Source organism: Agelaius tricolor, unplaced genomic scaffold (assembly GCF_023055355.1).
Source record: "Agelaius tricolor isolate 1412-34295 unplaced genomic scaffold, bAgeTri1.0.p SCAF_1, whole genome shotgun sequence".
Lineage (NCBI taxonomy): Eukaryota > Metazoa > Chordata > Aves > Passeriformes > Icteridae > Agelaius > Agelaius tricolor.
The window spans coordinates 50386609-50412454 of NW_027269261.1; the positions used below are offsets into that span (position 1 = coordinate 50386609).

The following is a 25846-nucleotide window of genomic DNA, read 5'->3' on the forward strand; positions in this document are numbered from 1 at the left end:
GGTAAGTGTGAATTAAACCAGTTTTTACTGTAATCCTCAATATTACAAAAATCACCTCATGCTGCAAGAATTAAACCAGGGTTATTTGTAAAACTCTTCAGCCAAGCGTGGGCACATGCACCAGACTGGTGAATTAAGAAAAAGGAAAACTGAACATTTTTCTTTTACTACCTCTTTCTGCATGAAAACAGCAGATAATTTTTGCATCCTCCCATTGCTAACTTATTCAGCCCACTTAGCAGGACTGGCTTGACAGGAAGAAAATGGTGCTAAATTCATTTGGCCATTCTTTTTTTTTTTTCCCCCTGTTTTCTATTCTTGCTGATTTGCAAAATCTCAGGTGACTGAGTTATGAGTTGTTTGTCCAACAGCTCCTTTGTTCTGATCTGTGCTTCAGCAAAAACTGGAAAAACCTGTCTGCTTGCTCTTTTTTTTTTTTCATCCTCCTCTCTCCAATTGGTAGCTGCAGCTTGTACACATGCAGACAAGGTGGTGCCTACCTCTCATGTGGAAAGCTGCCGTACAAAAACAGGTTGCATTTTCCATTATCCCAGAGTTTTTCTAGCCTCATACAGGCTTTGGTGGATGATCCATAACCTAAACTCCATTTGCTCTCCATGAAATGTGTTTAGGTCATTATCTTACTTCTCTTCAAGTGAAAGGAAGGTGTGTCTCCAGTGCACTCATTTTAAATAATAATTTATGAACTTCAGGAGATCTGCAGAAACCAGCCTTGTGAAATGTATTTTTTTGGACACAGAAGTCTGTCTGCCTTACAGCATCTGCGCATGGTGTAGTGTTAATATCGGTAAGACAGAACAAACAGTGAAGAGGCAAGCTAGTGCAAAAAGCGGACAAATTGAGAAGAAACTTTTGTTTCCATCTCCTTCCTTTTCTTCTTGCTTTGTGCTGCTGCTGGAACAAGAATGGGTCAGCTATGTGGACGATGCATGCAGCTCCTGCGGGACTTCATAGGCTTTGTTCAGAGGATGTCCTCTGACTTGGTGCAAGGCATCAAGGAATGCTTAACTCTGATAAGCAATTGTTCCTGCTTAAAACAGAACAGCTCTAAAAACAGGCAGCTGTACAAGCCCATCCTACAGCCTCATGAGAGAGTGACTGCACAGGAGTTTCTTCAGCATATTGAAACAGGTAGGAAGACTTTCTTTTTCTAAAGGATTGTGAAAGAGTAAGGGGATTAATTTTGTGGGTTGAAAGCAAATTGCTATCTGATCTGCTCTGGTATGGCATTGAGTAGCTCAGTGATGATGAGGAAAGGCCAGAGCTACAGAGCATTTTCTTTGTGTACAGGACACCAAGGGCTCAAGTCGTGCAACAGTTGGACCTGGGTAGAAGTGGTCAATAACTTTCTTGCTCTGCCACCACTGTTAATATATAACCCATGTAAATGTGTTTCATAAAAATAACTCCTTCTAGAAATTTAAGTTATTTTTTTGAAGTCAGTTAAAAGGAACTGACAAAACTGGACATAGGCTTTGATAGGACTGGATGCTATGTGAGTGCTGAGCTGTGAGGGAGCAGATCACAGTGTGATGTGCACAGTTGTGCACCTCTGTGTTGGCTGAACCCTGGGACTTATGCTAGGAATGTCTGGGCTATACATGAGGAAAATCAAAGTCACCCTGGGATAAGCATCATTGAGCTCTCAGGATTCCAAGCAACTGTGCTTTTGTGCAAATGTTTTAGACATCAGGCTTAATCACAATCATGGGATTCTGTTTGAATCAAAGTAGATGTATGTCTTCATCTATCTCCTTAGCTTTACAAGTTATCTGCCTATTTCCTCTGTTTTTCTGTTTGTGATATCCTCTTTGTCCTGTCCTAGGATACAATATCAATAGGAAAACTTGCGTTTTTATTTCACTTCTGCAATCATCTTGAATGAGTGTATTTTGTTGGTTGTCCAATCTAAAAATAGTCCTTATCTCAAGATAAAGGGGTCATGGTTTTGCTTTGTCTCACAACTAATTGTTGTGACTTTATGTTTAACAACTTTGGGCTAAAGCTACTAAACAAAATTGCATAGTCCCCTACTTTGGTTTGTGTGAAGGGTGTGGAACTACTATTCATTTACTTGTCTTTTTGGGAACATGAAACAATCTTGTAAGGGGAACCAGGAGAGACATTTTTCCTTGGTGTGACATGGTTAATTCTATTTGAAATTATCTGTCATGGAACAACCTTTGGAATAATTGCTGTGACTCTGGTAATTGGGAACATGTGTGGATTAGCTGATGCTTTATCCAGCAAATGTGGTGGGTCCTGTGCTGCTGCTAAGGTTCACTGTTTGTTGCACCTTTAGCACTGGTTTAAATCCTGATATTCATATCCAGAATAGGGACAAATCTTTCAGCTTGTCATACAGTGGAGATCTTCCAGGGCTGAACTTTCTCTTCCAAAGTCCAGCATGCTCCTGACTCCATAGGACACTGTCTATGTGCAGTATCCCCGCACAGCTGATGGCTGAGATGTAATGAAGGGGAGGCCAGAATGGTTCCTTGTAGCAGCCACTGGTGTTCCCTGAAAAGAATAAATGTGTGTTTTCTTGAGAGATCCTTTCCTCTCTGAGATCAGTCTTTAAAAGTCTGGTCTGTCTTGGATCCATGGGAGCTGGGGTACAGTAGCAGGATGCCTAGAGCTTCTCTGACAACAGTACACATGACAACGAGGGGTTTCAGGGAGGTCCCATTGTCCGTGACAGGACACATACAGCACCCAGGAAGCAGAACCAGTCTGGTTGTCTGGATGGCCAGATCTTACTGCCTAGACAAATGGAGGCAGGGAAACCTCACAAAGAGAACCGAGAACGCATCCCTCTTACTTTAACACTCACCTTTGTATTTTATTCCAAGAGGGAACAAGCCTATCCTCAAAACAAAATATAATAAACAAAATATAATAAACAAAATATGATAAATAGGAACAAAATATAATAAATAGGAACAAATATAATAAGCAAAAAGACAGTGTTTGGACAATTTGGCTGCAAGGAGAGACTTCATGGTTGATCATCACACTCATCTGTTAACCAGGGCAGCAAATTTTGATATTTTGAGCAGGTGAAGATTTTGAGTGGTTTCAGTTTTATCACTCTCCCAGACAAAACCACATATAGAAGAATCAGATTCAGGTTCAGATAGTAAAAGGAACACAATTAAACCACATGAAGAGTTTTTTTGGTTTTTTTTTTGTTGAAAACCTTGCACACACAGGCGAGTCCTTCCCTTTGTGTATACTACTAATTATTTTTTAAAATTATTTTTATATGAAGCAGTTCTGTGAAGCTCACTTGCCTAATCCTGAGGGTAGGAGTTTGCTAGTCTTGACATGTCAGCAGCTTCTAATGGCTTGAGATATTGGCTGTGTTTTGTAGTGAGGCATGAACACCATGCTTCTCACATCCCTCACATTTCTTTGTCTCGTGGGAGGTAATAGCTAGATATTTTTCACAGAAATATTTAAATCGTTATTGCACAGCTTTAATCTATTGCCTAAAAATATATCTTATAATTGTGTGCTCCACCTGTTGATCAATCATACATTGCCTTTTTAACTCTGTTCTTTCGTTCAGTGTCCCTTTCCTTTTCCTCTCTGCTGCTCCATTACACATATTATATTATGCAGTGACTTACAGAAGTCATGCATGACTGCTATTGCTTGATGACTGTTGTTGAACATCTGGTTTATTCATAGGGGAGCTATCATACTCGAGAACAGGTAGACTCATGCTAGAAATTTAAGCCTGAGGCAAGCCAGTTTGCATGTTGCTATTCCTTTAAATCCTGTATTTCAATACCCAAGACAGGAAACACAGTGAACTTCAGATGTGGTAACTTAGAAATATATACTCTTTCTATACTTATAAATATATATAGAAATACAAAATAAATTAGAAATATATACTCTTACTTAACTAAGAACACCATGTTCAGTATTTTAACAAAGATTCAGAAAAAGGTAAAGATTTTTGTGGAGAACAAGAGCACCTGCATTTATATTAGATAGCATAAAAGTGTCCAAAGGTTATAATTTATCTTGTTTCTAATCACTAGCTTTGTGAGCTTTACAAGAGGCATTGCCAAGGACAGGTTATTCCCAGTTCATCTATTGCTTCTGCTCATGGAAACATGAATAAAGATAGATGGGTTTATGGAGTACAGAAATCCTTATGCGTTTGGTTGGCTTTAAATTTTAATTTCTTTTTGTAAACTAACCCTTTACAGATGTAATTAAGCCTGTGCTGTCATTTTACATCTTCAGATTTTGAAATGTCTCCACTGGGAAAGGACCCTCTGGAAGCCTTGAGGACCTTATCCTTTTCGGAAAACCCAGGTTTACAGCAGTCGGCTGCCCTCTATTACTTGCATATGAGTCAGCACAGTAAGTTACCTCAGTAAGCATTAGAAAATTTTCATGTGATTATAAATAAAAATATTATTTCAAACTGTGAAACTCCTTTTGATTCATTAAGCAAGTTTTTTTTTTGCTTTCCTGCCATGTTGTTTGCTAAGGAAGATGGAAAACTATTATTGCCATATAGGCAGAGTCAGTTCTGGGTTTTGCTATAAGGAGATATCTCTTACGATTATAAAAGACTGTTACTTATGTGAAGCTCAGCAGAACCCAAAGTATTTAAAGTTAGTGTATACTGAATCTCCTGAAAGCAACACAGTCAAAATATGGTGAAAGGAAATGGACATAGTGACCAGTTAACGTTAAAAATTATATACAAAAGAGGACAATGGTCCAGAAGTTAGATTGTAGTGAAAAGCTATGAAGGACACATTCTTCTTTGTTTCAAATATTCTGTGGGAGCACTTGGCTCTTGAGGTAGTTTGTTAATGGTTAGGAGTCAGCCTAGATATCCCAAATAAAATATCAGCAAGAGTTTGAATTCTACAAAAAGGTAAAAATACTAGCAATAAGCAGGTTGCAATTTATTTATTTGTTTATTTTAATTTTACTTCAAAGACAATATTCTGTCACTTGGATTATAGCTTTATCCCATGTATTATTTGCTGGATAAAAAGTGCAGGTAGCCACAAGGCAAGGATCTGCTGTGAGGCAGAATGACTTGTTTGTTAGCAAGGCACACCTCTTCCCTTCCCATGATGTTTTTGAGGTACTTGATTATTCAAAACTTCTTCAGGAAACTTGCCCTGTTTGCTAGTGGCAGTGGAATTTTAATGAAGGTGAATACCACTCTGCCTGTGTATGGGAGCACCTCAGGCTTAAGTCCATCAAGGGAAAAATGTGACTGTGATGAACAATGGGACTCATGAATATTTCCTCTCACTCTTGCAGTGAACATCCCCCTGCCTGTGGAACATCTGGAACCCTTCTATGCCTTACTACGTTCTGCTGACCTGGAAGTGCAGCAGATGTCTTCCTTGTCCCTTGTCAACTTCCTGCTGGAAGGAAATAGTGAGTAATTAATGACACATCTCTCTTCAGGTGAAGAAGTATCTGTTCAGCCAGACTCAGACAGAAGGTGGGCACTTCTACACAAATCTAGATTCCTTTTTTGTTCCTCATAGGACACAAAGTGTGAGTCTGATTCTGACTGCAAGATACATAGCTTCTGGTGGCACCAAGATAGATCAGATTCCTCCAGCTACATTATATAATGTGACAAGAGTTCTTCGATCTGTGTGCAAAGGCTGATAAATTATTCCCAGGCCAGTGTGGGAATTCTATTCTCATTCTTGGATCTACAGACATTTTTCCTTTCAAACAACGGATACAGCTAATATAAATAAACTCTGTGTACGAGACAGTGCTCATTTTCTGGTTATTTATGAACTGGACCTTAGTCTTAAATGGCTTGTAGAGAGAAAAAAAAGTTTAAACACTTAGTGTAATTCACTTGCTTCTGTAACCAAAGGGGAAAATAGACTTGAGATAGAATCTGGGAGATGCAGAAGAATAACTTCCCAATAAAGTTTATGTTAATAGACAGGGCAAGAACATGCCACACCTCATCAGTAGAGTCCTTGTTGCATCTACTACTGCACTCCTGGTCACCTGAGCCCCAACAAGTGTTCTATCCTGCAGTCCCATGATAGCAGAAGACAGAGTCAGTCTTCAGCAAAGCTGGCTTTTTTCTTTGCTTTCTTTTTTTTAAGGATTTTGCTGCAAATAATATCATGTCATTATTTACAAAGAAAAATGATACTTAAATGGTAGACCTCAGAAGAAAAAGAAAGGGGGGAGGGGGATTGCTGAGTAAGTTGCAAATGTATTGGAAAGCTGCAGTTGCTCTTGCCAAAATTAACCTCATTTGGGACCTTCTGGCCTAAAACCTCCAAACATCTGTTACACTCTTTCATGCATCTGAAGGAGAATTAAGCAAACCCAGCTGGAGACTGTGAGTGGCTTTTTGGCTGTTTCTATCTTAGTTCTATTCTGTATAATCATAATGTAGATCTCCAAAGCAGTCAATGGATGATGTATTTCCACAAAATCACTAAATCCTTACTTTTTTATTTGTCCATTTTTTCTTGAATTTTTGAATAGTTGACAAAGAATTAGTTGTCCAAATGGGTTTACTTGAGCCAATTCTGGATCTGCTTGAATCGGAGGATCCCACTGTCCAGTGTAATTCCTGTGCCTGCATCATGACTTTGGCTGTTTCAGGTGAGTGTTTTCTTTGCCTTTATCCTCTGCTGTGAATTCATTCAACTCTTCCATCATATTTTAAGATGAAACAACCTATTTGCAATTGGTTTAAGAGTCATAAGATGCAGCAACAAGTTTCGGTATTCCCACATCATAAATTCAACCTCCTGACATTCCAGTTATTTTTCTCAGTGTTTCTGACTTTGTGCTCTTATTATTACAAACCTTTTTCTGATTTTCATCCTAAATGAAATTCATGTATTCATGACTGGTTTATCTTAATTAATGTCTGCATTGGCTTTTGCTTCAGGAGTTCTGTCCCTCTGATGTCTATGCTGATGAGGTTCCTTCATTTTACTAGACTGAGAAAGCCAAGGTCTTTTAAGACTCCTCTTGTAAGTGAGACTCTCCATTCATCTTCAGAGTCCTTCCCGGTGTAAATGATATGTTCCAGGAATGGAACCCAGCATTTGCATGTGCTGAATGGTGATACCACAAGCCTCAGGCTGTGGTGTTGTTGCAGTGCCAAGGTATAGATAAATGCTGCAGGAGTTCTGTTTTGGATTCATCTCTTCTGAAAGAGAAGTCACCAGAAATGTGCAGTACTTCAGCTGAGGTGTCACCTGTGCCTTTTGTTGTGGCACATACAGAAATATGTTTTGTGGTGCATCTCATGGTAACACTTGCAGGTTTGGTGATTGTGCCATGGTGATGTTGTCAACCTACAGCTGACTTAATCACTTAGGCTTGCTCCTCCTTTGCTGCTATTTCCAGCAGACACCAAGTAATCAAGTCTCTGTACCACAGATGTTTCCAAGTGCAGATCCCTGCATTTTGTACAGGTTTCATTCTGTTTCCATTGCTTCAGTATTCTAACTTGTCTGTTATTTGTAAAATATTCTGGTCCTCCACTGCATTGACAGTTCTACATTAGCATCTTTGTTTTAACTCTCTGGTTCAAAACAAATACAGACTAGCCCTCATGGAATTCCATTTGTAGCCTCTTCCCAGGTGGTCATTCCCATTCAGCAAAATTTTCTGCCAGTTTGCTTTCAGTCAGTTTTTTATCCATCATGTACTACTTGCATTTGTCACCATCTTCTGCCTAACTATGAATATTTCATATAATGATTTTAATATTTTCCTGGTATCCAGACAGGTAAGTTCAGACACAGTTACCAAAAGAAAGGTTATCATGTTAGTCTGTCTCACTCTACCTTGTGCAAACTCGTAGTTCTCCAGTACAAACTGTGTACAAGACTGTAGAAAAGCTGTGTTTTCACATTTGTTTCCCTTCTTGTAGCCAGCTTCCTTTTCCAGCTTGGGAAGGTGCAATCTGATGTCCCAGAAGGTTAAGGGAGGCATGATGAAAGTGTTAATTTCTCATTTAAGTATTTATGTTGCAAAGGAGGGGTGGATAAGCTGGATCCAACCACATGAAAGTGCTGATTTGCATTTTATCCCACCTTTTTGTTTTATTTTCAGGTTTTTAAACACTCTTCCCTTAGGAGCTTATTTTTAAGCACTGCATATAATGGTCAGGTTTAAAATTCTACATACTACATTACTTTGTGTGGAATGCAAATTGCCTCATTTAAATGTCTTAATTAGGCATGGCATCACTAAACTTATAGGTACTTGGCTCTAGAAGGACTTTCTTTGTGTAGGATCACTGAAGTTAAGCCCCTAAAAATTACAGAGATGTCCCTTCACCTGTTTTAAAAAGTCCACTGAGAAAGTGATTTGTTTGGGCATCTAAGGATGTTACTTAGTCCTGAAGGCACTCATACCCTTCTACATGTCTGACCTGGAATACAGGGAGGGAACCCTCAGCTACTGCAGATCCAGGCTGCCTTCATTCCCTGTGGTCCTTCTTTTGCCTTTGAACACTCCCTTAAGCGCCAATGTCCTTCTGAGCACAAGTACTCCAAATTAAGCACTCAAAGAGATTTCAGAGCTGAACACAGAGGTGGGCAGTCCTGCTTAGGCTGGGTTGCTCCCTGGTGTTTGATCAGTGTTAAGGATCTCTGTCCCAGTTTAACTAGAATTCAAATGGGCTGGATCCATTTATTTGTTTTTCAGACTATATTTAGATAACACAGCAATGAGACTAAAGCAAGAGGCAATTCTTCAGGGTTTATTTTAATTTTAACTTGCAGACTCTGATATTTTTAAGCGTTTGCTTGAGAAAAGTATCCTGTTCAGTCATATCCTTCAAGAAGACCATTTATGCAAAAAAGATAAATATGGAAGCACAACCAAATTAGGAAGATCCTTAGATGGCTTTAAGGTGACTAAAATTCTGTATCTAAGAATGGTCTAATTCTGTTGCAACAAGCATGCAAGACTATGTACAGAGTGAAACTGTTTAGCAGTGTTACTGCAGGTCATGTGTAAACTGGGTTGTCTCCCTGCTGCAATAGGGAGCTGAAAAATAAGAAGAACAAACTTCTCAAAAAATATTTGAAGCTTAGTTTGTTCCAACACCAGCATTTGTTCACACAGCAAAAGGACACATGCATAGTTGCAATTATCTGCAGCTTTTTAATCACTGAGTGAAAGTGAGTGAATCAGTTATGAGATAAGAACTCAGAGTACTTCAGAACTAAATGTTCACATGCTTGGGGTTTAGGGGGGTCTGAACATCTGCTTCAAGCTAAAACAAGGAGGATGCAATGAGCGTAAAGCACATTCAAAGTTGTTCTGATGGGAATTTTTAGGTACACAAATGTCTGAGTGTGGAAAGAAAGAATTTATAAATTAGTGAGTTATTCAAACACAGCTTGAGTAGATGTTGATTTCCCCACTTTAGAGTACTGTCTCAAACACATGGCTTCCTTCTAAAAGCCTTCCAAGGGGTGTCAGTGGTTGCAGTGGCATCAGTGGAGGGACTGCATTTTTTAAGATAAACAGGTGGTCCAGGAGAGAAACATGATCTAGCTTGCCACCTCTCATACAGAGATGGCAAGAGTTACACATCTTGGTGAGATCGATTTCCCCATCCAGTCTGTCATCATAAACTGGTAAAACAAGTGTTCAGGCACAATATCTGATAGAAGAAAGAATTTGCCTAAGTTTTGTCCAAATGGTCATAATCCCTTTTCTCAAAGGCAAGGTTCTTTTTCACATTCACAAACATTTATGGAGTATATTGTGTACAAGAATAAGGGAACCAGTGATATCTAAATTCTTCCTTAATCTTTTTACTTCTCTTTTTTATTCACCTGAGTAGTTTGCATCACACCCATTGGAGTCATACAAAAGACTTTCTGCTTCTACTGAGGGAAACAAAAGAATGGTATGTAGGCAGATTAGATTAGAGAAGGGCTTGTCTATGAAAGGGACCAGAATATTTCACCAGAATAATAGCTTCCCACATGGAAAAGCTATTTTAAATAGATTACTCTCTCCAGAACAATTATTTTTCTCATTTTTTTTCAGAATAAAAGTTATTTACTTGAGTATATACTCATAGGAAGACAGAAAATTACTTGCCCTGGAATATTAAACTGATACTCTCTGAACTATACTTGAATAAACATCCTGGCTAATCTATGTCAATTCCTCACTATATAGGTTTTAGGTATAAAACTAGCATCTTTGTTCTCATAACTCTCAAAGTTAGTTAGTTAGTTATTTATCCAAATACCTTTTTTTTAATTTGCTCTGTCTGCTTCATGTTTCTCTCAGCAAACTTCCACAGACTGGCCATTGTTCAAATGGTGTATAAATATTGTTAATTTCCTTAGAAACCTCTGCACTGTTTGTAGATGTCAAGTGAGTAATACAGGGAAATTCCAAGAAAGAACTTGGCCCTGAATATACCCTACTAAATTAATTAAACCTTACCTGCAGTTAATGAGGTAGTTTTTGGTTATCACACTGTGAATAGGTTGGTCAGACATACCAAGGGTTTGACAAGTACAACACTGTTAACCTGTTTAAAGGATCTTAAGGATATTTTAATTATCGTAGTAACAAACCAAAAGCATTGAACCAGCTGTGATTTATGGCTAATCCAGAAATAATGAAATAAGGAAACAGGTTTCCTTCCTGTTAAGCTCTTAGACTTTTTAAGAGTTTCCTTTGAGCATGCAGAGAAATCAGAGAAGGGAACACCAAGGGATAGTCCTGCTGGTTGTCCTGCTTGTGGCTCACAGTAAGATGTCAGTAAATATTTCTTTCTTTCTCTGATTCTTTTCTCCAGAGTCCAACCGAGAGGCTATTGGTGCTGCTAGAGGAGTTACACCCCTACTGTCTCTTGCCAATTCCTATGATCCCAGAGTCCAGCAAAATGCAGTTGGTGCTATTCTGAACCTCACACAATCAGGTACTTTTGGACTAATGGTTTACCTAAATTGCCAAAAGAAAACTCACTGATAGAAAAATAATCCTAAAGCTTAAGGCAAGAATAAAAGCATATCTGATCAACAAGTTATTTCCTCTGCATATGGCATTCATGTTGGTACCATAGGTTGATGATTTAAATTTTGCTGATACAGGCCCTTTTTTGCCTAGTAGCAAAACAAAAAAGCTTGATTTTTAAATCCAAGGGGCTAGTATAAGAATATTTAAACAATCAGTCAAAGAAATAGGAGAAAAATAGCTATTTGTTAAAGAAACAATTTGGCCTAAAAAATTAGCCGGACATTTGGTGTACTTTAAAGCAATCTCAGGAGCTTATCCAACAAAGTCAAGCTTTAGGAGCTTTTTGCTGACTTAACTCAGTGCTGGAATATACTAAGTATAACTATCACAAGTCAGACATTAAAGGCTCCTGGAATATCTTCAAAGAGCTTTATCAAAAGCAGTATTTGGACCTCTGCAATGATATGTAGACTACCATAATTAACTCTAAAACAAACCAGCATTAAATTTCACCTACCAAGATGATACCATTATTCCACAGAGCTAAACGTTAAAGTCATGAACAACACCTCTGAACTCTGTGTTGTGGAAGGAAACAGTTGGAAAGAACTTATACAGTTGGCTATTACATTTCTGGTATTGTTCAGGATATTTTAAATAATTTGTTTTGAAAACACAGAAATCACAGTGAAGATCATACCTGAGACTTTTCAGCATCTCCAGCAATTCAGATTCTCAGAGCAGTTTTTAGTATAAAACCATTAAAAGCTTAATCAGACAGCCTGCTAGTCTTTTTGCTAAAATATCTGCATGCTGCTGCATTACACAAGCTCTAAATTATATACTCTCCAGTCACACTGACTGGCATATATTTGGACAACATCAGCACTCTTTAGAACCCAAGAACTGTGCACATCCCTTTTGATTGGTGCCTCCAGATGAGAGGAAGGGAGGGAGGAAGACACTTTCACTTTTTCTTTTTAATGGCAGAGAAAATCCAACAAGTCCTTTGCAAGGAAGGAGCCCTACCAGTTCTTGCCTTGCTGCTGGAATCTCCTGACTCAGAAGTCCAGGTATGACTAAAATAGGTCAGATTTTAAAAGAGTAACATCGTGACTGTAAGGAGAGCACAAACCTCAGTATGCAGAAATGAAAAGGAGGAAGAGGAGGAATGTTTTCTCTAGTGAAGTGGAGAAACATGGGAGAGCATCTTGGCAAAACTCAGCTCAGTCACATAATATATATTAAAAGACCCAATTTGTCTCACTGCATAGGAGAAAGTTTGTGATCTAAAATTTCTTCTGCCAGCACACATTAATGTATGCACAGGGTTGTTATGTGGCTACCTTCTTTGTTTTTCAGATCATCAGACATGATGCAGATAGGTCTCTTCTTCTGGGTTTTGGTTTTTTGTTTCAACTGGGGCATTTTTGCATTCTAACTTTGATCATCCACTCTAAGCAATGTTATTAAGTATTCTGAGAAGACAACTTGAATAGATCTTTTTCTTGTTGTTGTAAATATCTGTAAAGCATCCTATTTTATGCCTATCACAGACACCTGTTTGTGATTCTGCACACTCATCAGAGAGCCTTAGTGCAAAAGTGTGCTGATAAATAAACTATGAATCAGAGCTGTAATCCTTACACTCTGCTAGTTTGTTTATTCAGTCCTTTGAGTAGCACAGAATTTTTTGCCCATTAGTTTAATTATCTCTACTCAGATATTTTAGATGTCTGAAGGGATGGTCCCTCTGGAGTTGCTTTCTGGAAACTGTTTCCACATTTTTAGATTTCTCTGAGATTCATCTTAAAATTTCCATCTCTGTAGCTCAACCTGTTTCTTGTAATTGTACCTCCCTAGTAATAGATACTTTTATATGTGTAGTCCTCCCTAGCGTTAATGGTTAGATGCTTTGGAAATGATGTCTTGACATGCTAGGGCAATATCTACATCCAGCTTGAGTATATCAGTGTAAACATATAATACAATAGCGCAGATGACTTAACTTAGATGCCAGCAGCAATGTCAGTGCAGCAGCAGAGCACATTCCCAAACAGCCAGGCTCCTAATAAATGTACTACACGCCCCAGCAGGATTGCTGGAGCAGCTACAGCATGTTGTTTCAACCCTATAAACACCCTTAGGATGAAAAAGCATGTTATTTTTATTGGTTTTAAATCTGAGCATTTCTCCAGTTTATTTGTATTCTCTTCAGTGTGTCACCACTCTGACCTTTCTCTCTACGTTTTTTCTTGGTTCTTTGCAGTACTACAGCTGTGCTGCCCTGAGCAACATGGCAGCCAATGTTCAGCACCACAAAGCCTTGCTGAGACCCAGTGACAGATTCCTGCTGTGGACACTGATCTCTCTCCTATCCTCTTCTGTGGACAAGGTAAAGCTGTAGCTTTCTCTTTGTGAAAAGACTTAGCATCCAAGTAGAGGTATAGACTTGGGCTTCCAGTTTCAGCCTCACATTATTCTGTTCATCTACTGTGCAGGTACTTATGCAGCATCTTTCCCATGAGAAAAGACACCTATAATAGAAAATACATGGGTTCTACAAGGTCAATGTATGAAGAAAGCCAAGGGAAATCATTAAAGTTGTTCTACAGCCCTGGACACTTCCTTTAGACTAGGATAGCCAGTATGTTATTAACTTGAAACACCATGTGAGAAGTGCCCTGTCCAGGCTCTGTCTTTGATCATTGTGTGTGTGACAGAAGTTGTCTGACACATCTGTTGTGCTACTTGTTTTTTTCTTTTTGGTATCCGGAACTTTTACTGTATGGCTTCAAGGATGACATCTTGAGAATTTTGCTTTGTTGGAAGCCACATCAAGGAAACTTCAAGAAACCACAGTTCCTGGTGGAACTTGAAATTCTGTGTAGAAGGGAGGTGAAAAAAACTGCAAAGCAAATGGGACAATTTCTTTCCCTTAATTTTCTTATAACTTATCAGATGTTCTAAAATAAAGCCAACATCTGAACCCCATTTTTCATCAACAATAGGATGACTGGTACTAGGAGGTTGAAAAAAATGTCATCAAAACTTTGAAAAAAAACATGTGCCAAAACTTACTTTTGAAGATAATGTAAGAGCTTACTAGTGTTGTCATGTTTATTTTGTGTGCAATAGGCAAGAACATGCATTACTGAAACTGCTCTTTTTCCTCCTCTCTCTCATTTTTAATTTTTGGTTTTCCTCTTTGGCACAAGCAGGTTTCAAGCCAGGCATGTGTTTGCCTAAGAAATTTGGCTACCAGTGGTAAGCAATGTCTTGGAGATAAAGAAACCACACTATTTCTATCTCTCTCTGCCTTTCAGAGTGAGCACAGTGGGCTGGGAACCTTTCCTATCAAAAGCAAAGAGACATTTTCTACATTTTAACTGGATGTTAAGGGAAGAGGAAGGTGCAGTGCATATACTAACTAAATCTGCTTTAGAGCTCCCAGGTAGCAAGGGGAGTATCTGGAGAAAGTGAGAAAGGTAGCAGAGGTGTGTTTATGTACAGAGCCTTAGTGAGTTGCTGAGCTTTCCTTCTTTCCATGTTTCTAAGCATTAAAGCCAATTAGGACAGAATGTCTTCTGAAATTACTTATTGAGTGGGAACCTGTCTTCTCCAAGGCATGATTCTGTCTATCATTAAATATAATTTTCTCCCATGCATTTGTCATCCTCCTAAAAAACGCTATTAAATGTCCAAGATTCATTTCTATGACATATTCAGGAAATAGTGGCCGAGGATTGGCACACTCAGTGCTAAAGTCCCAGACTCCAGGGTAGACTTATTCATCTAGAAAATGTAGAGGTGCTTAATTCTCAAGAAGTCACAATTATAGAGGAGTTGAGAGCAAAGGAAGTGCTGTGCCACTCCTTGACGAGTTTGAAACACCCAGTCTGCTTGACCTTTTAGATCTGCCTCTCCATCTGCTGGCTGCTCTGGCATTGCCTTTTAGTGCACTCACTGAGGTTGCAGGAGCAAGTGGGGTATAACAACTCAGTGGGATGGCTGGGCTCTCTTCTGGCTAACCAAAACTCTGCAAGATAGGTGGTGCTTGGAAGGTCTTTCTGTTTGTTCAGCAGAAGCTGCCACCTTCATACCTGGCCTTATGCCAATGATAGAGTCAGAAAATTCCCCTCACTCGTTTTCTTAAGGTTCAGACACAGACTGAGGGTGCCCAAACCTACATTCTGTCATCAAGCTTGTATTAATCCCTCAGCAAAAGGAGGCAGAACAAATGAGCGTTTCTTTTTATAACTGAACATCTGGCATTGCCCATCGCATGGAGATGGGGAGGTCCCCTCTAATTTGATACAACAGTCAACTGTTTGAGTCAGAGCCTGAATTACTCCCTGCAGTGCTCTGAACCCCCCTGACCTCCTTTGTTTTCCCACACCAGTGGACATCCAGGCTGAGATGGTTGCTGAGAACGTCCTGCCCCAGCTGTGCTCTCTCCTGGCCTCTGGAAGCGAGGACGTGCGTCGTGCCTCCATCGCTCTGCTCTGGATACTCTCCCAGCACCCGCCCAACCAGGTATGGGAGATCATTTCCCTAAAACACAGGGGAAAGACTCGTTCGGGCCACCACCAGGGGTAACACTCTGTTATGGCAAAACAGCCTATGAAATGCAATTTGAGAATGACCAAGAGACTCTGGGAGCCTTCCCAACCCTTCTCTCTCCTACCCAAAATAACCAGGCTTCATTTACTGCATCTGCACTGTCACCAACTACCTGAGGAGCCACCTGTTGTGCTGAGGGGGATCCCAAGGAGAGACCAGTGAGAGAGTAGAGGGGCAGATGGATGTCAGAGCCGTTGGATATGTGGATACTGCCTTGCACTCCTTGCAACTCCCTCTAGTCCCCTCAGTCCCCAGATAGGTGTATGAGGGGGAGGACAAACACAGCGCCATGAGAGACTGCCACCATGAGGGCAACCAAGGAAGTTATATCTTGGCTACAGAGCTTCCCCACCCACTGAAAAGCAGAGAAACTGATTTAGAGCACACATTTAAAGTGCATAAGTGCAGAACAAAGAGCAAATATCCGTTACTCCCTACATGGACAGTGTTATTCAAAAGTGCATTTGTAGAATATTGACATATTTTGAATTAGGATCAAAACAAAAAGGGGGACTAACAGCATTTGAAATCTTGTCTATCTTTAGTTAATGCATTAGGACTTTAAACAGGACTGTGTGTCCTCATATCCTAAGTAACAGAACGATTCTTTTGCCCATGTTCAGGGTAAACACCACCATTAATAGTGCAACCCTAGCAAATACACGAAGAAGTCTGGCTGCAATTAAATTACGGCAAGTACTGACAGATTATTCTCGTTTTTAAATAAACTTTTCTTTACAGTAATTACAGACATCCTTAAGAACGTAGATGTGAAAGGTTTTGGTAAGTGTTTTAAGCTAACAACAGCATTTGAAAGTAGTCAGAGGTTGGGTACATAGAGCAAAAACAGGTGAGAACCTTTCCTGCCACATTGCTTCAAGCAGTAGTGATAGGGTCTGAATAGCTTCAAGTGGCCTTAGGTGCTTCTTGTGCCTGAAATACACTTAGCCTGATTGGGAATTTACTCTGGGTTTAGAAAGCTTGGTGTGTAACAATTCAGTTGTCTGTGTGCAAACCAAAATTGCACCTCCCCTACCTCTGGGATGTGATAGGAAAATGGGTGAGCTCAATGCCTGGGAAGGCAGCAACTAGACCACAGAGCTATTCAAGGCAGAGTGGCTGCATGAGCACAGAACATCCTCAATTGCTTGTCAAACTGCCTCATAGAATCAAAACACAATTTTCTCTCAACAAGCTTACAATTGAAATGCATTAAGTTAGTTGAAGGCCGTTTGCACAGTAAATATGTTATTCAGTAGGAGACATACTGGAACATGGTCCTCACTCAGATTTGCTTTTCTTATCTCCAAATATCATTCACATTTTTTGTTCTCCCAGGAAAGAGTACCCACAAATCCTTTTCTCCCTGGTCCTCAAACTTGTCTTTACCAGTGTTTCAAATCCCTGGCCACAAAGAGACACTGTGAACTCAACCTCACTACACCAGTGGTGAAACAGCCTTCATGAGGGAAAAAGGATCAGTAGCAGGAGGCCGGAAAGCAAAGCATCTCACTTTATTCCCCAATGAGAAGTATCTACATCTCTAAATTTGTTTAAGCGAGCAAACACGGCTATCCCTGACTACTGAATGTTGCTGCTTTGTGCGAGCGAGCCCTGGGCACTCTGAGAAGAGTCTGACTTCTTTGTATTCACATCCTGCCTCCCCATCTCTCTGCCTTTTCTGGCCTGCTTTTCAAGTCTTTTCAACGTTTCTTTCTCTAACTCAGCCTGAATTCTCCGTGACTGAAAAAGGGACTTCTCCATGGGAACAACTGTTGGAAAACAAACCACTGAACAAAGCTAACCTTTACAACCAAGTCAAGTGATGCTTGAATTATTACAAATACTACCCAGGATACAATGGGGCAGAATCTGTCTGCCCTTTAGTTACCATGAAGCAAACCCCCAGGAATGCTTCACGGGAACTCCTTGCCCTGCTTCAGCCCCCTTTTTGCAATCTCCTGGTCAGGCTGTTGACAGGGATTCCCAGCAAGGGCTGGAAAACTTCGCTTTTGCAGAGGGAATTTTATTCAGTTTTCCCAAGGACAGCCCAACCCTGAAACACTAAAGAAACAGGCTTTGTGAGAAAACAGTCTTTTAAGTCAAATTCCTTTGAGCAAAAGACCTGGAAGTCAGGGTCTGTCTATTCCAGATGGTGCCACTGAATCTCCACTCCAGGTACAAAATAACTTTGCCTTGACATTTTGCTAACCGGTAAATGGGATAATATTTACCTTGTCAAGAAATCCCTGTGTAAGGAGTATGAGTGCAGCATTGCAACTGGAAGCACACTTGCTGTTGGATTTTTTTTTCCTTGCCTTTATTTTTTTTAATATTCTAGTCTTGGGAGAAGTTAGATCAATTTCCATCTGAACCACTCAATCTATTTTTACTCACAGTTTTCTCGTGATTCTCTTGCATTGTGCAGAATTGAGCCAGAAAACAAAATCTGGATCTCAGCCATATTCCAGCCAAAAAAAGAAGTTCAGCAAAATTCAAGTACTGTCACTTGCTAATGTAGGTCCTAAATAAACAAAATATCTTGGCAGGGAAGTCATTATATATTAGAAAGTTCCTTTATAATCCATAGAAAATTTCCTCCTCTCAGGTTGTAGCAAATCAAAAATGGGTATCATAGTTGATGGGATTACGTAGAAAAGAGGACATTTGGCCCCAAAAGCGTAGAAGACAGTCATCAGTGGTAATTTAATTGGATTATCTAAAACTATATTATTTCTTCCTTTAAAGAAAATCTAAGGAAAATTTACTGTCATGTCTGCATATAGGATTCTTTAAATGCCCTGTGTTTAGGCATAGAACTGCCCTTTTGACTTACTTTCCTGTCTTATTTTAGGATTGCTGGTTATGACAGTGCTTAAAATGAGCTAAGTGAAGATGTCAGCTGGTATTAAAAGAAAATAAGATACACTTTTGAAATTTAGCCTAAGCAAAAGAAAGATTAAAGTTAAACTAACTTTTAAAGACATCCACCTTTCAACACTGCTTTAGTGATCCTGATATTTCATAGGTTTCAGAATTATGTGATTTTTTGCAGCTGTGTATAGGACCAATGGTTTGTTTTATATTGAACTCCCTTGCTAATGTGTCTCAATTTCCAGGCAGTACAAATTATATAGTTCATTGTGAACAAACAGAAGAACTGCATTAAAAACTCCTAAATTCCTAAGGGAAGGAGACTGAATGAAAAAAACACTCCCAAGAGGAAATCTTTTGCTTTTAACTGTAGACCTAAAACAAACTCTGTTGAAGTCAGGTTTCTCTTACACACAGCAGTGCTCCCTTAATCCATATGGTTATTGAGGTAACTACCTGTGCAGTAATCCAGACTCCTATCTGATACTACAGGACAAGAGTAATGGCTACAAACTGAAAGAAAGTAGGTTTAGATTTGGTATTAGGAAAAAAATCCTCACTGTGAGGGTGGTGAGGCACTGGAACACATTGCCCAGCGAATTTGTGAATGCCCCATCCCTGGAAGTGTTTAAGACCAGGTTAGATGGGGCTCTGAGCAACCTCACCCAGTGGAAGGTGTTCCTGCCCATGGCAGAGGGTTTGCAACTAGATGATCTTTAAAGTCCTTTCCAAGCCAGGTCATTCTGTGATTCAAGTAATATTAGTGGTAATTGGAGGAAGGCTACATTCAGAGAGAGATACCCAGCAAAGTACCTCTAAAATATCATCAGACAGCATAGAAATGTGTGTAAATAAGATGTTGTTCAGGACATGTTTACTGAAGAGGTGCCTGATCACAAACTGATCTAAACATACAACCCATTATTGTAGCCAGGTAAATTGCTGAGCTACTCAAGGACACACTGCTGCTACTACTTAACCGTGTAGCTCTGCCTTTCACAGCAACCCTGACAACCTCTCCTTCCAGTCAGGATCACACATCCTTCCCCTGACTAGCAATGACCACGGTGAGGCATTTGATGGAAACAACAATAAACTACACAACCTTGAAGACTCCAGCCTTCCATAGCAAGTACTCAATAGTCAATGCAATCAGACCATACTTGAGAGAAGCAGCACTGGACCCAGCCATATCCTTGGTTTAAATAAGCAAATTAATGCTCTTCTTGCAGAGCTAAGTTCAATCTCTCCATAGCTCACTGCAAAGCTGCATTGTGTTGTCCACACTGGATACTGAGATACTGGTTGCTCTTCTCAGGACACTCTGGCATGTGCTGAGCTCCTGCAGAGCCTGGGGATGTTACTGGCAGCACACAAAACAGACCCTGTGATTGTTGGACATACTGCTTGCATCATCAAAAACCTGTGCCTTTCCAAAAACAGACAGGTAGGTACACAATTTTTGTCACTGAACTATACCCTGTGAGGTTGCCATTGTGTTTATGTCAAATCAGCATTAAAAAAATAATTAATTCTGTGGGTAATTAAACATATGCCAATTTGCTATATATTTTACACAGAATTGAATATATGAATAAAAGGACCATAGTGAAAGGTAGTTCTATTCATATTTTCCTAATACAATATAAAAAAGCTAATTAAAATAATAAATATCTAATTTTTGCTATGAATGATGTGGTTACCTAATTTGACTGCATCATAGGTATATAAAGTTCAAGCAAGAACATTTCATACTGACTAAAGGAACTGTTCAGGAAAATCTGAGGTCTGTTATGAACTGTATCTTTATTTCCTGGCTCTCATGCTTCAGCTGCTGTTCGTTGTGAAACAAAACCCCAGCTACTGATGTACATTTTGCCTCTTTGGCAAGATATTAGTTATGCCAAAATGCTATAAAGATCTCTCTTGCTGACTTTGCTTCAAAATCTTCCTTTCTCCTCGCCTTTTAGAGTACCCTGATCAAACAGTACCACCAGTAGCAATCAATGAGGAAAAAACCCCACCAAATCCTCACTTCTGCCTTGTTCCACTTCCTAGTACACACTTTTTAAGACTCAGTTCTTTATTTCCCCCTTTGTTCACAATACAATTACTACTAGTTCCAGAGTTTTGAACCAGCCAGAAGGAAAATTACAGGGTTTTTTACTAAGATAAGAATTATATAAATTTCTAATAGCTGTGACATCAAGTTTTGCAGGAAACTAGATTCCCTTAAACTCAAGACCCACAGTAGGAATAAAAATGGACCATCATTCAAAGTTTGACAAATATAGTCTTTTTTTAAAATACTTAAATTCTGTGACTTTATGCTGTTATCAGCTGGGACCTGCTTTACCTTCAATAAAGCTTAATAAGACAGAGAGTATCAAGCTCTTGCTGCATAAGTGAATAAACAGACATGAGTGGGAGTGCCAGGTTTCCAGGATCAATTCTAAGGAATGCTGCCTAAAACACAAGTCCTTGGCACAAGAGGAAAAAGGCAGTACTGTTTTTATGCCAGCAGGACAGAAACAGAGTGTGGGAGCTTGAAAAGCAGCAATCTCAAATCCACCTTCAACCTCTAAGCAGCAAGTTAAAAAACCACAGCAAAAAATGCAGCATAAAATGAGTATCCAAAAAAGATACTCCATTTTGCTGATAGACACTTGAGCTCAATTAGGGAGCCATGAGCAACTTCCATTGTTAGGACGTCCCAGAGAGCTGATGACTTCATGATTCAACTTCACTAGCAACCAGTCACCCCCAGCTGACTCATTCAGAACTCATTTCTTGGTCTCATTTTTTGCTTTTAGTCCAGGTCAGCACAAGTTAAGCCTCCTATCTCTTTTCAACTCAGTCTATAACATATGTATCTCGGTACATGTGATCTCTGAACAATCCAAGGTGTTTTCACCTGGTTGTGGTAGATCTAAGAGGAGACATTTCCATTATTGATGGTTTCACCTCAGTGCTTCTGAAGCCCCCAGACACCACTAAACCCTAATGGAAGTGCTAAACATGACTCTCTCTCTTGTGGCAGAGAATCACTGAGAGCCGCTGTGTCGAAGGTCTCCTCCAGACCATGCTTTTGACCGACACTCAGGAAGACTCCCTTCATTACGTGACATCCTGCCTTGCTGAGCTAGCAAAGCAAGGTATGGCAGCAACCCTCCAATTCATCAATGGCTGAATCAGAGAAGTGCACATGTCTTGTATTAATTCTAACAGGAGATGGAGCACAACTGGACACAGAGCCCAAGTCTTTCCTTTTAAATTCATTGTAAGTTTCAACAACAAAATCCAATTCACTGGATACATGGGCTCCATTGTCTGCACTTTTGTTCATCTGTTTAAAATTCTTTAATTTTTTTTTGCTGAACTTTACATGGCCTGTCTACTTCTATTTGTAACATTTCCTGTTTCTCAGGCTGAAATAATTTTATCATTGCATAAACTGATATAAAAGACTAAAATACAAAGTAGGTCTATATCTGGAAATTTTTTGCACATGGATTTTATCAGAGATACCAAATTGGCACTCATGAAAGGTACAGCACTCTTTAAAGCAGAAAGGATGAGTGTAAATTTTCCCAACATGGCGCAGCATTGGATATTGTCTGTCAAACAGGTCATCTCTTCTATCTGGTGTGATGGTCATGCAGCTGGCAACACATCACATTTAATTTTGCGAGTGGAGCGCGCTCCTGGAGTAGCTGCTGGACAGACTGAGTCCAATAGGCCAAGAGTGGATCTTGCACATAAAGTGATTCATTTTTACAGAACAAAAAGCCAACAAAATATGAACCAAATCCATGGCCTTACCTTACTGAGAGCATAACCTCAGAACATGACCCTTTTTAACAACCTAAACGTACTTATTAACCAAGTTCAGCACTTATTTTGCCTCTCCAGTTGCATGAAGGATTCACCATTTCAGCAGTTTCTGGCAGACCTCTCAGCTTCCTTTCTTTGACACGGGAGTTCCTATTTAGAGACTATTCTCTTACCTTTCTGCCTTCCAGAAGGAGCCATGTTACACATGGTCCAGTGGATGGATGAACCTTTGACAAGGTGCTTGGTGAGACTGGCTGGCCAACTGGAACATCCTGAGCCATCCTTTCATGCTGCCTCCATCATCCAGCACATGATCAGTCACGGTAACTCACACAGGATTAACTGTGCTTTGAAAGAGACTTATGGCTGTCTGGAGTGAAATTAGCCTTTTCCCAAAGGACTGTCAGGCACTGAACAACCTTAAATATTCCTCTATCATCCCCCCAACTTGGTCTCTACGAATTTTTCAGAGTACAAGTGCCTATAGTCACCCTTGAAATAAAACAGTCCTTGAGTGCACGAGAAACTCCAGGGATGAAAGTGGACCACAGATAAAGGTCTGATTTACATGGTTTTTGCCTTCTTCAAGAACTGCCATTCTGCAGAGCTGGTCCATAGCTAATTCTGAGGTCCTTGCAAACAGCTTCAGTAGGAAGGTGGGAGACCATTAACATACTCCTCACCATGGGAGAGATGAGAACGTGTTTCAGACAAGGGTCACTTCAAATAAGGTTATATCTTAGTGTTTGACCTTCTTTCTCGGAATGTAAAATCTGATGGCATCCCCCACAGACAGCAGAGGCTGTGTTCCAAAATTTTAGCATAACTCTACTCCCTGACCAGCAAGAGAAAAACTCTTACTGAACCAAATCCTGCTGATATAATTCTAGACTAAATTAGCAGGAGCAGTGAAGTAAAGTAGTTTTAAGAATGTAGCTGAAATTTTTCAAGTTTCAATGAAAGAGAATAAAAAAGCATTATTTTTACCTATAGAAAACAGTATTATGCTTAAATACTTGCCTCATGCAGCTGAGAGCCTTTAACACTTGCAAGAAAAAGCTGTTCTGATGATACTTGCCACATTCTTTAGAAAGGTATAGTTAGATTTTAGACATTAGACATAAGAAAAACTGAAATCTGTGGTGAGTCCCCATTAAGGGAAAATGCAAATCTGCTTAATTTCTAGCGTTGAGGATTTGCAACAGAGCAGACTCTCTCTCAGGTAGTGAACAGAATCCAACAGCATAATCATCTAATGGATAGCTTCACCTACTAGGCCAACCACTGTCAATCAGTAGGCCCCTTGCACAGGGATCAGATTCCCAGCAGCCCACTCATCTTTTTATTTACCGGAAGTATCAGCAGTATTACCAGAAGCTGTAGTACAGGGAAGTCACTTGTCAGTCTTTGCAGTAATGTTGGTTTTAGCTGAAGGTGGATGAGTCATTATTGAAATGTTACAAAACTCAGTTTTCAAAGTGCTTAAAGGCTTGCATTGATCTCCAGTGGTTCTCCCATTTACACAGAAAAAATGATGCTTTTGTGGAAGTATCACATTGAAGAGATTCAAGCCTACCTCAAGAATTTTCTTACCCACCAAGAGGTCCGTTTTCAGCAGCTGGGCATCTCCACACTCTGCAGACTACGAGCAGGTACGTCCTTCCTGCCGAGGCTGCCTGCACCCATCAGCAGCAAACAGGCACTGCTTAGTAACAGACATCACAGAATCATTAGGGTTGGAAAAGACCTCTAAGATGAGTCCAACCACTAACAGTGCAAACTTCTCCAGGGACTAGCTCTGCTCACTAAAGAAAACAGAATAATCTCAAGGGTAGCTGTTACCTTACATGTTTTTAAGCAGCTCTTCAAGACTATCTCCCAATAAAGGCAGGAGGATTTTGTTTGTTTGCTTTAAAACTAAAGGCATTCAGAACAGCAGGGAAATGGGACTTCAGGAAAATCTTACCCTGTATAAGAACTTTTGGCACTTACTGGAATAAAATCCCAATATTGCCGGATGGAACGTGCCTGGGTTCGTCTGACCCTTGCTGCTTGCAACCTAAAAGTTTTTCAAATGTGATTTTAGTTTATTTTGATGAAGCAAGCAAATAAGAAATTTGCATAATTAGCTGATAATAAAGCTGGGAAGTCTCACATCTTCATACTTCAAAGTCCATTAATATTACTTAATATTATGCTGGGTTAAGTTAGTCTTCTTGTCTTTGGATAAAAGTTGAGTACCTATGAGGGTTATAATGTGGTAATAACTGTATATTGCACATATCTTTATGTATGTAGAGCCAGAGCCAAAACCCCACTATATCTACATAGGCAGCTGCTGCATAAGGCTGAATTTGGCAACTGAGATTTATATGTCTGGATCAGGAGAATTTAGCAGCAATCTTGAATGGTTGTAGGGATGAAAACTGAATTTGTATGTGCTTTGTGTGGTATTTTTCTGTCTTACCTGTAATAAGAATCACCAACCAACTGTATCTAACCTGAAAAATAAGTTTTCTATGCATCTGCATTAGAACATAGCAAAAAATAGCAGGTTGCCTAACACCTGTTATTTCTCTTCAGATCCAGACTTTTCATTAGCATTCAGAAAAAGCCAAATGGCTGAACTCCTTGAGCAAATCCGTCAGCAAACAGAAGAAACTCAAGAGCTCCTTAGGGCAGCTATGTGCCACGAAGACAGTTAATATTTAAGCCAAATGGTTTATGAAAACTTACCAGATCCAATGGCCTGAACTTTCAGAGGAAACAACTCTTTTCCTTGGTTCCTGTAATTTTCCTGCTACTTGCAGTTTCGCCATACAAGAGACATGTCCCGATAACAAGAATTGGAGCAGGTCAAAACACCTGCTATGCTTGGTTAACCTTCCATGGCTTGTTTTTGGTTTCCTCACCCCCCCCCCTTCAGAAAAACTAGCACTGTATTAATGAGGTTTTATTCATGCAACAGGCTGATTCCATTGATGAGGCATTTCTCAAGTATGCAGGTCTGCATTCATCTTTATTCTGTTTCTGTTCCATGTCCTGTATTTCAGAGCACACTCCAAGGACTTTAGAAAATAATTGAATCAACCCATACTATAAAGGTAGAAAACTACAAACAGGTTACTACAGAAAGTAACTGCTGAGGGGCAATTCTCAAAGTACAAAAACTTTGTAAGAATAGGTAAAGCCTTACAGCTGATCCTTGTCCACACTATAGGCTCTACTCTCCAGCAGAAGAGCAAAGGCATGTTAAGGCAAGGAAATGTTGCACAGAGCAAGTACAGAACACAGCAGGAACCATGAATGATTTGGGTGAGATGTGTTTAAGTACAGAACTGTGTTCTGCAAATGTTAAATTCTTTCTAAAGCTACTCGCAACAAGGGATGAGTGAAAATATTTGACAAAATTAGGATTTTTTGTTATATTTTGTATTGATATTCATTTTAAATTGAGTTAAAGAACAATAAAAAGGTATTCGTGTTTAAATTCAACTTATTTTCTTAC

General features: G+C 39.6%; 1 protein-coding gene across 1 annotated transcript; it reads left to right on the forward strand.

Moving 5' to 3' along the window:
* The first annotated feature begins 880 nt into the window (after positions 1-880).
* Positions 881-25477, forward strand: LOC139593064 (uncharacterized). The gene is made up of 14 exons (XM_071433690.1): positions 881-1152; positions 4282-4401; positions 5326-5445; positions 6538-6657; positions 10847-10969; positions 11998-12080; positions 13277-13402; positions 14229-14274; positions 15410-15543; positions 19823-19951; positions 21545-21659; positions 22527-22661; positions 23865-23990; positions 24922-25477. Exons 1-14 carry the CDS (start codon positions 927-929, stop codon positions 25041-25043), a joined length of 1725 nt encoding a protein of 574 aa, XP_071289791.1. The 5' UTR covers positions 881-926; the 3' UTR covers positions 25044-25477.
* Positions 25478-25846: the final 369 nt, after the last annotated feature.